This window comes from Capra hircus, unplaced genomic scaffold (genome assembly GCF_001704415.2).
Source record: "Capra hircus breed San Clemente unplaced genomic scaffold, ASM170441v1, whole genome shotgun sequence".
NCBI lineage: Eukaryota > Metazoa > Chordata > Mammalia > Artiodactyla > Bovidae > Capra > Capra hircus.
In genome coordinates, this window is record NW_017189685.1 from 108,730 (window position 1) to 122,174 (window position 13,445).

The 13,445-nt window shown below is 38.0% G+C and overlaps 1 protein-coding gene across 7 annotated transcripts in view; it reads left to right on the forward strand.

Annotated features, from left to right (window-relative positions):
- LOC108634619 (lysine-specific demethylase 6A-like) overlaps nt 1–13,445 on the forward strand; it is a 182,388-nt gene that overhangs the window by 30,559 nt on the left and 138,384 nt on the right. For all 7 annotated transcript variants that reach the window (XM_018044664.1, XM_018044665.1, XM_018044667.1 and 4 more), the window contains exon 3: nt 3,555–3,663. In XM_018044664.1, coding sequence (XP_017900153.1) covers nt 3,555–3,663 — 109 coding nt within the window. The remainder of the gene's footprint in view (nt 1–3,554; nt 3,664–13,445) is intronic.

The window sequence follows — 13,445 nt, forward strand, 5'->3', positions numbered from 1 at the left end:
CCCTTCTTCTCCTGCCCCCAATCTCTCCCAGCATCAGAGTCTTTTCCAATGAGTCAGCTCTTCACATGAGGTGGCCAAAGTACTGGAGCTTCAGCTTTAGCATCATTCCTTCCAAAGAAATCCCAGGGTTGATCTCCTTCAGAATGGACTGGTTGGATCTCCTTGCAGTCCACGGGACTCTCAAGAGTCTTCTCCAACACCACAGTTCAAAAGCATCAATTTTTCAGTGCTCAGCCTTCTTCACAGTCCGACTCTCACACCCATACATGACCACAGGAAAAACCATAGCCTTGGCTAGATGGACCTTAGTTGGCAATTAATGTGTATGGACAAGCATTAATGTATTAATGATAACCCAAAATTTTACATGAAATCCATAATATATGATATCTCATGAAATAATCTTATAAAGTTATCAGTCATAACTTTATCAATCATCTGATAAAGTTATCATAATTCAAGTTATCATGTTGAAATTTTATGTTATAGAAACAGTTTCCTAATTGCATTGTCCTCAAATCTTTAGCCTATAATTTTAAATTTTGTCCTTTATAGATTATCATAAATTTACATTGCCTTTACAAAATTATTTTCAAAAAGACTATTAAAAGAATTTTCAAATGTGTTTCTGATAGCCTTTAGGTAATACCACTGAATTCAGTAACAGTGACTATCTGTTAATGAAAAGTCCTGATTACTTCATCTGGGTCAACAGGAATCCGTTACATGGGACTGAATGAACTGATAAATATGACATAACTTTTGACTTTTGAAAACCAACAGTTAAAGCTACTTTTCAGTTAAGTTTTTTTCTGTTATGCTGTGACCTATAATAAGTTGATAAAGTCTACCTCTGTAAACAAAGATGAAACATTGCCCTATTTTTCTGCCTGATCCTGCCAAAATTTGACTTATCCAGCTAACTTTGCTTTGGACTTGATGGTTTACTAGACTTGGATTCCAACTAGTTATACTAATTTTAATTTGTTTTCCTAGTTTTCTTTGTATACCAGTTTATTTATAATCTAGTTTTAGTTTGTTCTCTTTTTCAAATTGTTTTTGTCTTTTTCTCTCTGATGCTTTATAAGTTTGTCAGTGTTATAAGCTAATTCATCTTATAAGATTGTGTCTCTTGTCTCTTAAGATTGTTGGAGGTGTCACCCTGCCTCCAGCAAATGTGTTGGTGACCAGGCAACTTAAAGTTATTTATCAAAGATATGGTTCTGTATACAATTGATAATTATATAGTTGATTCCATGTATGGGAAGAAGCAAAATAGAAAATATCTCCTGGATCTTAATAGATTAGAAGGTGTAGGATACAGAGAATCTTTGAATACTTACCAATGGGCCTAATCCAGAAGTTAACACCTGGAGTGACATAGCAATAGAACTTCTTATTTGTCTGATCTGGGAAAAACCTCCCAGCACCATGGAACAAAAAATGGTCATGAAATGTCTCCCAAATTGGCTGAAGTTTTTATCACAGGGAGGGACTATGGTAAGGAGTATTTCCTTCCAAATCAGTACACATGGATATCACAACTATTAGGGATTCCACCCTCCAAATGTTAATTTCTAAGCCCAGAAAGAACAATGCGTGCTATTCAGCAGCCAGCCGTGGGCTGCCATTACTCCCTGCATGAAAAAGGAACTAATAATCAAATCAAAGGATGCTAGTCAGTGATTGATTTCTATAAGCCCAGGTTCTTGGGTTTTCCCATACATAGAAAAGGGCTAAATTCCTTAACTTGAGACAGCTGATTTTCCTTAGTTGAGAATAATCTTTTGATGTTCAGACTACCTGCCCCTTGTTGCAAACTTCTGTTTAATCTGACTCCTCTCCCTAAAACGGAACTCTCATATTCTAGGTTTTGACAATTTTTTAAGTTGACAGAGGCTTGAAATTTTTTATTTTCAGTTTCTAGTGATTTCTGGAACCTAAGAAAAGATTCAGATTTTTAATTGTTTTCAGTGATTTGAGGTCCTGAAAGCCAAGTGGTATGGCCAAAAAGAAAAAGGAAAAAAAGATGGTGGGTAGCCATTCTGGTTTATACATAGTTTGGCCTAAACTTTATGTAAATAGGGTATCTTGTCTTGCAAGTGTTACCGTGAACACTGGAGGAAGGGAGTTATTTATTTCTATCTTTAAATAAAGCAGATGTGGTATGTGTGTTTGGTAGTCATAGGTCAGACTATTTAATTCCCAACTAGGGATTGACCCTGAGTAATGGCAGTGAAAGTGTGGAAACCTAACCTCTGGATCATTATGCAACTGCCACCCCATCCCCCATATCTTAATGTATGAATAAATTTTCCCACAATTTGTGACAACTCTGCAGAACATTGTTCTTTATGCAGATACTCCAGAATACTGTTCTTTCTGATATTTTAATAAAATCTTAATTTCTTCTATCTGCAGACTTCTGACAGTTTTTTTTTTTAAGAGATTCTATAAGTATTATCTTTTTCTCTAATAAAAGCATGAAAGATGTCTGTGGTAGGGGTGAGATAATATTTGAGTTAGTATGTTTGAAATATGTGAGAAGCATTAGTAAGGAAATATATGATGTATTTGCCTGAAAAACTACACTACGTCATGTATGGTACTCTAAAATGTAACATTTCTTTGCAGAGATACCTGAGATAGTAGCTATTGTTGAGCAGCTTTATCCAATAGAAATGTAGTAAAGCACAGAATTTTAATTCCTCATATGATTTTTAAATTTGGTAACTGTATTAACTAGTAAAGAGGAACATGAAATTGAATAATATATTTAACTTAATGGTCAACATAAAATTGTTAGTAAATGTATCAGTCTTTTGTATGCTGTCTTTGTAATTTGTTGTGCAATTCACAGTTACAGCACATCTCAATTTGGACTTGCCACATTTCAATGTAGTTAATGGCTCCTGAAATTTTAGTAAAGTTCTTTCTGCTTGTGTTCATTTGAGTGTAGTTCAGTTACGTGCATAAGGATTGAAGTTATAATTTAGATTGGAAACTAACAGTCATTAAAGGAACTTCTTAATTATTTGGCAGGTCTTATTCTCCCTTTTTTCATATGGGACAGCTTTGAATCATAATAAAAACTTGAATCATAAGTGATGACTCTGCTAAGTAATTAGAAAGCTAGTTCTTCTAATTTCTTTTTCTACAATATTTATTTATTATTTATTTATTTGGCTGCATTGAGTCTTAGTTGTGGCATGAAGAAGCTTTTGTTGAGAAGCGCGTGCTTCTCTCTAGTTGTGGCACACAGACTCAGTAGTTGCAGAGCTTGGTGTTAGTTGCTGCGCAGCATGTGGAATCTTCGTTTTCCTACTAGGGATTGAATCCTATATCTGAGAATTTGCAGGTGGATTTTTAACCACTGGGACCATCAGGGAAGTCCCACTTTCTTCTAATTTCTGAAATATTTGAATTCTCATTCTTGGTGGAAATAGCACTGTTTGATTTCTTGAGTACTCCCACAAAGTATCTATCTGTTCTCTCAGAAGGCATGCAGTTAGGATTTTGCTTTTTTCTTAATATTTATAATTTCTTTTTTCTAGGCTGTTTGCTGCTACGAATCTCTAATCTTAAAAGCTGAAGGAAAAGTGGAGTCTGAATTCTTTTGTCAGTTAGGTCACTTCAACCTCTTATTGGAAGATTATCCAAAAGGTAATCTTTTTCATTTTTACAATTTCTGCTTCATTTGCAACATAGAAAAATGGAATTGCTTTTACTTTTTATCAATGTACTTAAAACTGTACTGTAGTTTCTTCTAAGCTCATTAAGGGGCTTCCCAGGTGGTGCTATTGGTAAACAACCTGCTTGCCAATGCACATCTCCTGGATGTGAGAGAGAGATGCAAGTGTGATCCCTGGGTAGGGAATCTAACCTTGACCCTCTAGAGAAGGAAATGGCAATCTACTCCTGTATTTTTGCCTGGATAGTCCCGTGGACAGAGGAGCTTGGTAGACTGTAGTCCATAGGGTTGCAAGGAGTCAGATAAGACTAAAGTGACTTAGCTTGCACACATGCAAGCTCTTAAACAAAACAAACACTGAGAAAAAAAAGTAGAGTGGATAGAAATGTCAAGATTTTATGTAATTTCATGTAAACATTAAATGAATTTGATCACTCTGCAAAACCTGTAACATACATGTGCATTGCTGCTTTCCTTGCCCTTGTGAAAATGTGATGTTTAAAACCTCATCACATTAGAAAAAGATGCTGTTTGGTATTTTCGTCTATACATGCAAATGGGAAACTTTATGAAAGAGTTACCCTGAAGTGCTTTCAAACACCATCAAATAGTTTTCCAGTTCTCAGTATTGTTCTATAAATTTTACTCAAATTTTAACACTGTTTACTTAGAAATAGCTTAGATCCCACAAGGAAAAAGATTTAGTTCCCCAAGACTGCTCTTCTCAGAAGTGAGTTGTATTTAGGTTGTCATGTATCTTCCTGATCATCCAGCTATAAGACAGTTTCCCAAACCCCCTTCTTGAGTTTGGGTAATTTTTAGAATGACTCACAAGCTCAGGGAAACATTAATTAATTTACTATAAGGAATGTTGTAAAGGATGCAAATGAAAAGGAAAATGAAGGGGTACAGAGATGAGATCTGAAAGTTTTCTAAGCTTAGGACCTTCTATCCCTAAGGAATTGGGTTGAAATAATCAAATCTCACTTTTCAGGAATTTATTGTAGCACTTATTCTGCATCCTTTCTCCTCCCTACCTAGCATCATACTGAGAATTGCTAAGGTTTCCTTATAAGTCCTCTCTTTAGCATTAAGTGAACCTAAGGGAGCACTTAAGAAAAATAAAAACACTTCATTCAGGGCTTTCCAAATATTTTCGGAGCTCTCTTTCACAAACAGAGCTTACGTGAAATATATTTGTTATTTTACAAACAAAAATAGCATTTCTCATTTTTGCTCTTGATTTGTAAAGTTTTCTACTTAAGTTAGAAAATATTTGAAAATCTGACATTATCCATGACATTGTATGGTAATAATAGATCCCTTATCCCTGGATAAGGGATAAAACCCTCTCCAGTTTTCTTGGGCTTCCCTTGTGTCTTAGCTGGTAAATAATTGCCTGCAGTGCAGGAGAATGATAATCTCTTAAGTTCTGACTGGGACCGAAAAAAATATACAACCTGAAAATGTAGAGTTGTGTTTTATTTGGTGAACAAAACTGAGGACTTGGGCTCAGGACACAGCACCGCAGATAATTCTGAGGGATTGTTCCACAGAGATAAGACAGGGCCTGGTTATATAGAAATTTTTACAACAAAGACCAGATGTTCAGAGTATCAAAAAAAAAGACCAGGTGTTCAGAGTATCAAAAAAAAAAGACCAGGTGTTCAGAGTATCAAAAGATTAATGGTATGAAATTAGTTTCTCTTTCTGATTTATTTTGTTCAGTATGGTAGTCTGTTGGTCCATGCATATTGCTACGAATGGCATTTCATTCTTTTTTATGGCTAGATAATATTCCATTCTGCATATATATGTATATACACACCACATCTTTATTTATCTGTCAGTGGATAGTTAGGGTACTTCCACATCCTGGGTATTGTAAATAGTGTTGCATTGAACATTGTGTTACATGTGTCTTTTTGGCCTGTAGTTTTTGTCTTCTGAATATATATGCCTAGGATTGGTATTGCTGGATCATATGATGACTCTGGTTTACTAGGGAAACACCATACTGTTTTGTATAGTGGCTGCACCATCTTACATTCCCACTAACAGTGTAGAAGGGTTCCCTTTTCTTTACATCCTCTCCATCATTTATTGTTTGTAAACTTTTGATGATGGCCACTGTGACTGATGTGAGGTTATATCTCACTGTAGTTTTGATTTTATGTCTATGAAACGCTCATCAGTGATGATCATCTTTTTATGTGTTTTTTGACCAAAATGATTACTGTTAGTTAAAGAAATCCAAAAATCTCAAAGAATTCAGCATTCTTCTGTTTGGAAAGATGCAAAGTCTGGGCTCATTGAAATCATATGCACTTTTCATATGCCCTTGCACTATCGAGAGCCAATTACAGTGCTTGTCATCATTGGTCCCTTCAGTGTGCCCTGTGGGGAGAGGAGTGGCCATAGTAGTTGACTAGTTAATACCATCTGTTGACTGGTTAAACCCTGCCTTATCAAAAGTTCTCTCAGGGCTCAGCATCAAGGCAGCTTTATTGTGATGACTTGACGACAGCAACATCCTTTGTTTACTGCTTTGGTAAGTTGCATTTTTAGCTTGCAGCACCTTAAGTAAAACAGGATTTTCACTGATTTGTAATATTTTTCTTCTCAGAAATAGGTGAAGATAAATAACCTGAGGGAATGTTTTATATTTAAGATGAGTGCCATCTTCTAAGATGTGTGCATACTTCTCTGTTGCTCAAAACAGTTATTTACTTAGTAAGTTAAAAGCACCTTGAAAAATGCTTTGCCCTTCCTAAAAGCAACAACAGCAGATGCCTGTACCAAATAAGAACTGTCTTAAGCAAGGATATGTTAACCTTTTGATAGTCATAAACACCTTGATATATAGAGAAGATAGACATTTTTTGATTGTCAGCAGATGTGTTTAGTGGAAATAATAATTGGCTAAAGTAAGTTGTTAGTGCTATGAGGCATCAATGCTTTCAGTTCAGTTCAGTTCAGATGGTCAGTCATGTCCAACTGTGCGACCCCACAGACTGCTCCATGGCAGGCTTCCCTGTCCATCACCATCTTCTGGAGCTTGCTCAAACACATGTCCATCAAGTTGGTGGTGCCATCCAACCATCTCATCCTCTGTTGTCCCCTTCTCCTCCTGCCTTCAATCTTTCCCAGCATCAAGGTCTGTTCCAGTGAGTTAGTTCTTCCCATCATGTAGCCAGAGTATTGGAGTTTCACCTTTAGTATCAGTCCTTCCAGTGATTATTTAGGACTGATCTCCTTTAGGCTGGACTGGTTGGATCTTCTTACAGTCTAAGGGAATCTCAATAGTCCTTTCCAACACCACAGTTCAAAAGCGTCAGTTCTTTGGCACTCAGCTTTCTTTATAATAAAGTCCAGCTCTCACATTCATACATGGCTACTGGAAAAACCATAGCTTTGACTAGATAGACCTTTGTTGGCAACATAATGTCTCTGCTTTTTAATATGCTGTCTATGTTTTTTAAGCTTTTCTTCTAAGGAACAAGTGGTTTTTTAATTTCATTGCTGCAATCACCATCTGCAGTGATTTTGGAACCCAAGAAAATAAAGCCTGTCACTGTTTCCATTGTTACCCCATCTATTTGCCATGAAGTGATGGAACTGGATGCCATCATCATAGTTATTTGAATGTTGAGTTTAAGCCAGCTTTTTCACTCTGCTCTTTCACATTCATTAGAGACCCTTTAGTTCTTCGCTTTCTGCCATAAGGAGGGTGTCATCTGTGTATTGACATTTCTCCCAGCAGTCTTGATTCCAGCTTCTGCTTCATCTAGCTGTGAATTTTGCGTGATGTACTCTGCATAAAAGTTAAGTAAGCAGGGTGACAATATACATTCTTGACCTACTCCTTTCCTAGTTTTCAACCAGTCCATTGTTCCATGCCTGGTTCTAATTGTTGCTTCCTGACCTGCATACAGATTTCTCAGGAAGCATGTCAGGTGGTCTACAGTTTATTGTGATCCACACAGTCAAAGGCTTTGGCAGAGTCAATAAAACAGAAGTAGATGTTTTTCTGGAACTCTCTTGCTTTTTCAATGATCCAGTGGAGATTGGCAATTTGATCCCTGGTTCCTTTGCCTTTTCTAAATCCAGCTTGAAAAGCTGGAATTTCCCAGTTGAAGAACTGGCTTGGAGTTCTATTGAGAACTGTTGAAGCCTGGCTTGGAGAATTTCGAGCATTTCTTTGGTAGTGTGTGAGGTGAGTGGAATTGTGTGGTAGTTTGAGCATTCTTTGGCATTGCCTTTCTTTGGGATTGGAGTGGAAACTGACCTTTTCCAGTCTTGTGGCCACTGCTAAATTTTTCAAATTCGCTGGCATATTGAGTGCAGCACTTTCACAGCATCATCTTTCAGGATTTGAAATAGCTCATCTGGAATTCCATCATCTCCACTAGCTTTGTTCATAGTGAAGCTTCCTAAGGCCCACTTGACTTCGCATTCCAGGATATCGGGGTCTAGGTGAATGATCACACCATTGTGGTTATCTGGGTATGAAAATCTTTTTGGTATAGCTCTTCTGTGTATTCTTGCCACCTTTTCTTAATATCCTCTGCTTCTTTTAGGTCCATACCATTTCTGTTCTTCCTTTTGCCTATCTTTACATGAAATGTTCCCTTAGTTTCTCTGATTTTCTTAAAGAGATCTCTAGTCTTTCCCATTCTATTGATTTCCTCTATACTGTATAAGGCTTTCTTATCTCTCCTTCCTGTTCTTTGAAACTCTGCATTCAGATGGGTATATCTTTCTTTTTCTCCTTTGCCTTTAGTTTCTCTTCTTTTCTCAGCTATTTGTAAGGCCTCCCCAGACAGCCATTTTGCTTTTTTGCATTTCTTTTCCATGGGGATGGTCTTGATCCCTGTCTCCTGTACAATGTCACGAACCTCCATCCATAGTTCTTCAGGTACTCTTATCATATCTAATTCCTTAAATCTATTTGTCACTTCTACTGTATAATCATAAGGTATTTGATTTATGTCATACCTGAATGGCATAGTGGTTATCCCTACTTTCTTCAATTTAAGTCTGAGTTTGGCAATAAGGAGTTCATAATCTTAGCCCCAGTCAGCTCCCGATCTTGTTTTTGCTGACTGTGTAGAGATTCTCCATGTTTGGCTGCAAAGAATATAATCAGTCTGATTTCAGTGTTGATCATCTGGTGATGTCCATGTGTAGAGTCTTCTCTGTGTTGCTGGAAGAAGGTGTTTGCTATGACCAGTGCGTTCTTTGGCAAAACTCTGTTAGCCTCTGCTCTGCTTCATTTTTAACTCCATGGCCAAACTTGGCCTGTTACTCCAGGTATCTCTTGTTTTCTACGTATGCATTCCAGTCCCATGTAGTGAAAAGGGCATCTTTTTTGGTGTTACTTCTAGAAGGTCTTGTAGCATAAAATTAATTTGTTTAATCAGTGATTTAGCCACAAATTTTAATTGTGTGCTATGGTTTTTGTCATATGTAGGGAGGAAAAATATTTTCCCTTCTATCTGTCTGAGTTCCTGCTTCTGATCTTTCAGTAAAAGACAGAATAAGAGCAGAAGAATAAACAGAAGTTTTAAAACATGTGTTTTGCATGTTACATCAAAGAAACTGAGCAAACTGAATAACTCTCAGATATAGACTACATCATGAGTGATGCTAGTATAAGAAATCTACCTGCCAGAGTAGGAGACAGAAGAAATGCAAGTTTGAACCCTAGGTCAGAAAGATTCCCTGGAGGAGAAGTGACAGCCCACTCCAGTATTCTTCCAATGGAATGAGAAGCCTGGCAGGCCAGACTCCTCAAGTTCACAGTCGAACACTTAGTCACTAAACAAGGAGGACGCTCCAGCTGCAGGGTCTCATACTTGTTGAACTGAGCTGTGAGAGTCAAGTTAGGAATCCTCAAGGATTCATCTTTTCAGACCATTTGGCCCATCATCTTCCTTGAATCTTTGTTGTGAGATTGCATAAAAGTGACACAAATGGAATTTGACATACAGGATATGATTTCTATATGTTTTAAAATTTTGGTTTCTTGTGAACATGTGCTTACCATCTTTTTTTCTCTAGGACCCTTTATAATTTCTTCCCTAAAAATTCCCTGCATTTTCCCTTCTCCCCTCACTTCTCTATGGGATTTTCTAGGTAAGAAAACTGGAACTGGTTGCCATTTCTTCTTCCAGGGGAACTTCCTAACCCAGGGATCAAACCCACATCTTTTATGTTTCCTGTATTGGCAGGAGGGTTCTTTACCATTGTCACCAACTGGGAAGCCCCAAAATTAAGCCTCTACTTCACTAAAAGGTCAGTTTTCATTCTGGTCCCAAAGAAAGGCAGTGCCAAAGAATTTCAAACTACCATACATGTGTATGTGCTGAGTCGCTTCAGTCATGTTGAACTCTTTGCAACCCTGTGGGCTGTAGCCCACTAGGCTCCTCTGTCCATGGAATTCTCCAGGCAGGAATACTGTAGTGGGTTGCCATGCCCTTCTCCAACAAATTACAGAACAGTTGTCCTCATTTCACATGCTAGCCAGGTAATGCTCAAAATCCTTCAAGCTAGGCCCAGCAGTATGTGAACCAAAACATCCAAATATACATGCTGGGTTTAGAAAAGGTAGAGAAAGCAAAGATCAAATTGAAGGTTTCCTTGGATCAAAGAGAAACTAAGGGAGTTCCAGAGGAACATCTACTTCTGCTTCACTGACTACGCTAAATCCTTTAACTCTGTGAATCACAAGAAACTGTGGGAAATTCTTAGATGGGATACTAGATCACCTTACCTGTATCCTGATAAACTTGTATGGAAGACAAGAAGCAACAGAACTGGATGTGTAGCAAAAGACTGGTTGGAATATTGGAAAAGAAATATTTCAAGTCTATATATTGTCACTCTCAACTGCTATGCACAGTAGAAGAATTGATGCTTTTGAACTGTGGTGTTGGAAAAGGCTCTTGAGAGTCCCTTGGACTATAAGGAGCTCAAACCAGTCAGTCCTAAAGGAGATCAGTCCTCAATATTTATCAGAAGGATTGATGCTGAAGCTGAAGCTCTAATACTTTGACTACCTGATGTGAAGAGATGTCTCATTAGGAAAGACTCTGATGCTGGGAGGGATTCAGGGCAGGAGGAGAAGGAGACGACAGAGGATGAGATGGCTGGATGGCATCACTGGCTCAACAGACATGAGTTTGAGCAAGCTGTTAGCAGTGGTAGAGGACAAAGGAGCTTGATGTGCTATAGCCCGTGGGGTTGCTAAGAGTTGGACACAACTTGGCCAACTTGAACAGCAAATCTATATGTGAGTTTTCATGATTGCCTTCTTTCACTCAACTGTATGTTTGCAAGGATAATTCATGTTGCCCCAGAACTGGTACTTTATTATTTCTAAGTTAATAATATCCCATTGTAGGCATGTAGCTGTTTTGATTTACATATTCAGGTGGGTGGATAATTGATTTGTTTCTACTTTTTGTTACTGTGAGTATATTGTGAACACTGGTGTACAGATGTCTGTTTGAATTCCTGATTTTAATCCTGTTTGATTTATACCTTGGAGTAGAATTGCTAGGTCATCTATTGATTGTGTTTTATTTATTTGCGATGCCACCAAATTGTTTTTTACAGTGGTTGCAACATTGTCCTGTCTCACCAACAGTAGGTAAAGGTTAAAGTTTTTGCATGCCTTCGCCAATACTCTCTCTCCACCCTGTTCTTGTAGCTGTCGTACTAAATGCGAAGTGTTGTCTCATGGTTTTAATTTTGGATTTCTTTGGTGACTGAATGTAAACATCTTCTCATGGATATAGTCCTTTTCTTTATATTTACTGAAATATCTTTTTAAGTCCTTTGTACGTTTTTTTCTTTTGTACTTCATATTTTGTATTGGAGTATAGCCAGATAACAATATTGTGATAGTTTCAGGTGGGCAGCAAAGGGACTCACCCATACATATACATGTGTCCATTTGCCCCCCAAACTCCACCCCCACCTCATCCAGGCTGCCACATTTTTTTTGTTTGTTTCAGCTGTATTTCCATTCCTTTCAGGTTGTAGAACACAAATTTTATATTCTTGTTACTTCCTGTAAGTCCTTAAGGGTTTTTTACATTTTTATGTTTTTTTTTTTCCTCTTGTTTTGATTCAGTAATTTCTCATGTTCTGTGCATTAGTTGAGTGATTCTTAATTATACTAGTATTATACCTTTGAAGACATCAGCTGAGTTCTTTACTTTGGTAATTGTGTATATCAGTTTTAGACTTTACAATTTGTTGTGCTGTTGCTAAGTATTGTCCACTGACTCTTTGTAATCCCATGTACTGCAGCACACCAGGCTTCCCTGTCCTTCAGTATCTCCTGGAGTTTGTTCAAATTCATGACTATTAATGGTTAGATAGGTGATGCTATCTAACCATCTCATCTTCTGTGACCCCCTTTTCCTGCCCTCAGTCTTTGCCAGCGTCAGAATTTTTCCCAACAAGTCAGTTCTGCACATCAGGTAGAGAAAGTATATTGGTGCTTCAGTTTGAGCATCAGTCCTTACAGTGAATATTCAGGGTTGATTTCCTTTAGGATGGAGTAGTTTGATCTGTTTGCTCTGCAAAGGACTCTACAGAGTCTCTGCCAGCACCACGGTTCAAAGACATCAGTTTTTCAGCGCTCAGTCTTCTTTGTGGTCCAGTTGTCACATCTGTACATGACTAGTCGAAAAACCGTAGCTTTGACTACAGTTTGGCTAGACGCACTGCTATTGGCAGGGTGATGTCTCTGCTGTTTAATATGCTGTCTAGATTTGTCATAGCTGTTATTCCAAGGAGCAAGCATTTTTTAATTTCATGGCTGCTATCACTATCGTCTGTGATTTTCTAGCCCAAGAAAATATAATCTATCCTGCTTACTTTTCCCCCTGTACTTGTCATGAAGTAATGGGACTGTGATCTTAGTGTTTTTAATGTTGAGTTTCAGGCCAGCTTTTTCACACTTATTCTTTCACCCTCATTAGGAGGCTGGCTGTTTTGCTTTTCTTTGCTTTCTGCCATTAGACTAATATTGTCTGCATAGGTGAGGTTACTGATATTTCTCCCTGCAGTCTTGATTCCAACTTAGGATTCATCCATCCTGTTTTAGGAAGTCTGTACTTTGCCTTCACTGTTTCTGTAAGGGTTATTTAAGGCAACACTTTTTCTTTGGAGTTTCATTGCAGTTCAGCAGTTTTTATGTAAACGTTTCTGTCTTGCTTTTTCCTTTTTATGTTAGTCCTTTATTTAGGGGAGAATGTCTTTTGGGAGTGCATCAAGTGGTGCAAGTGGTAAAGAATACACCTGCAATGCAGGAGACCCGAGTTCAGTCCCTGCATTGGCAAGATCCCCTGGAGGAGGAAACAGCAACCTGCTGCAGTATTCTTTCCTGGGAAATCCCATGGACAGAGGAGCATGGAAGCCTAACAGTCCATGGACTGTTTAAGTCCACAAAGGGTTGAACATGACTGAGCTACTTCATTAGTGGGTGTGTGTGTCTGTGTGTGTGTTCCTCCCTGCCTGTTGGCCTTTCCATGTTGCTGCCTTCTTCTGCTCTAAATCTGGGCTATATGAAGTAAAGAGAATACACTAAACACATTGCAGTATTATTCCTCAGGGTTTTATGCTTTTGTCTGTTCTGTTCTTCTTATATTGTATGTATATGCATTCTACTGCTGCTAAGTCACTTTAGTCATGTCTGACTTTTTGCTACCCATGGAATGTATCCCATCCAGCTCCTCTG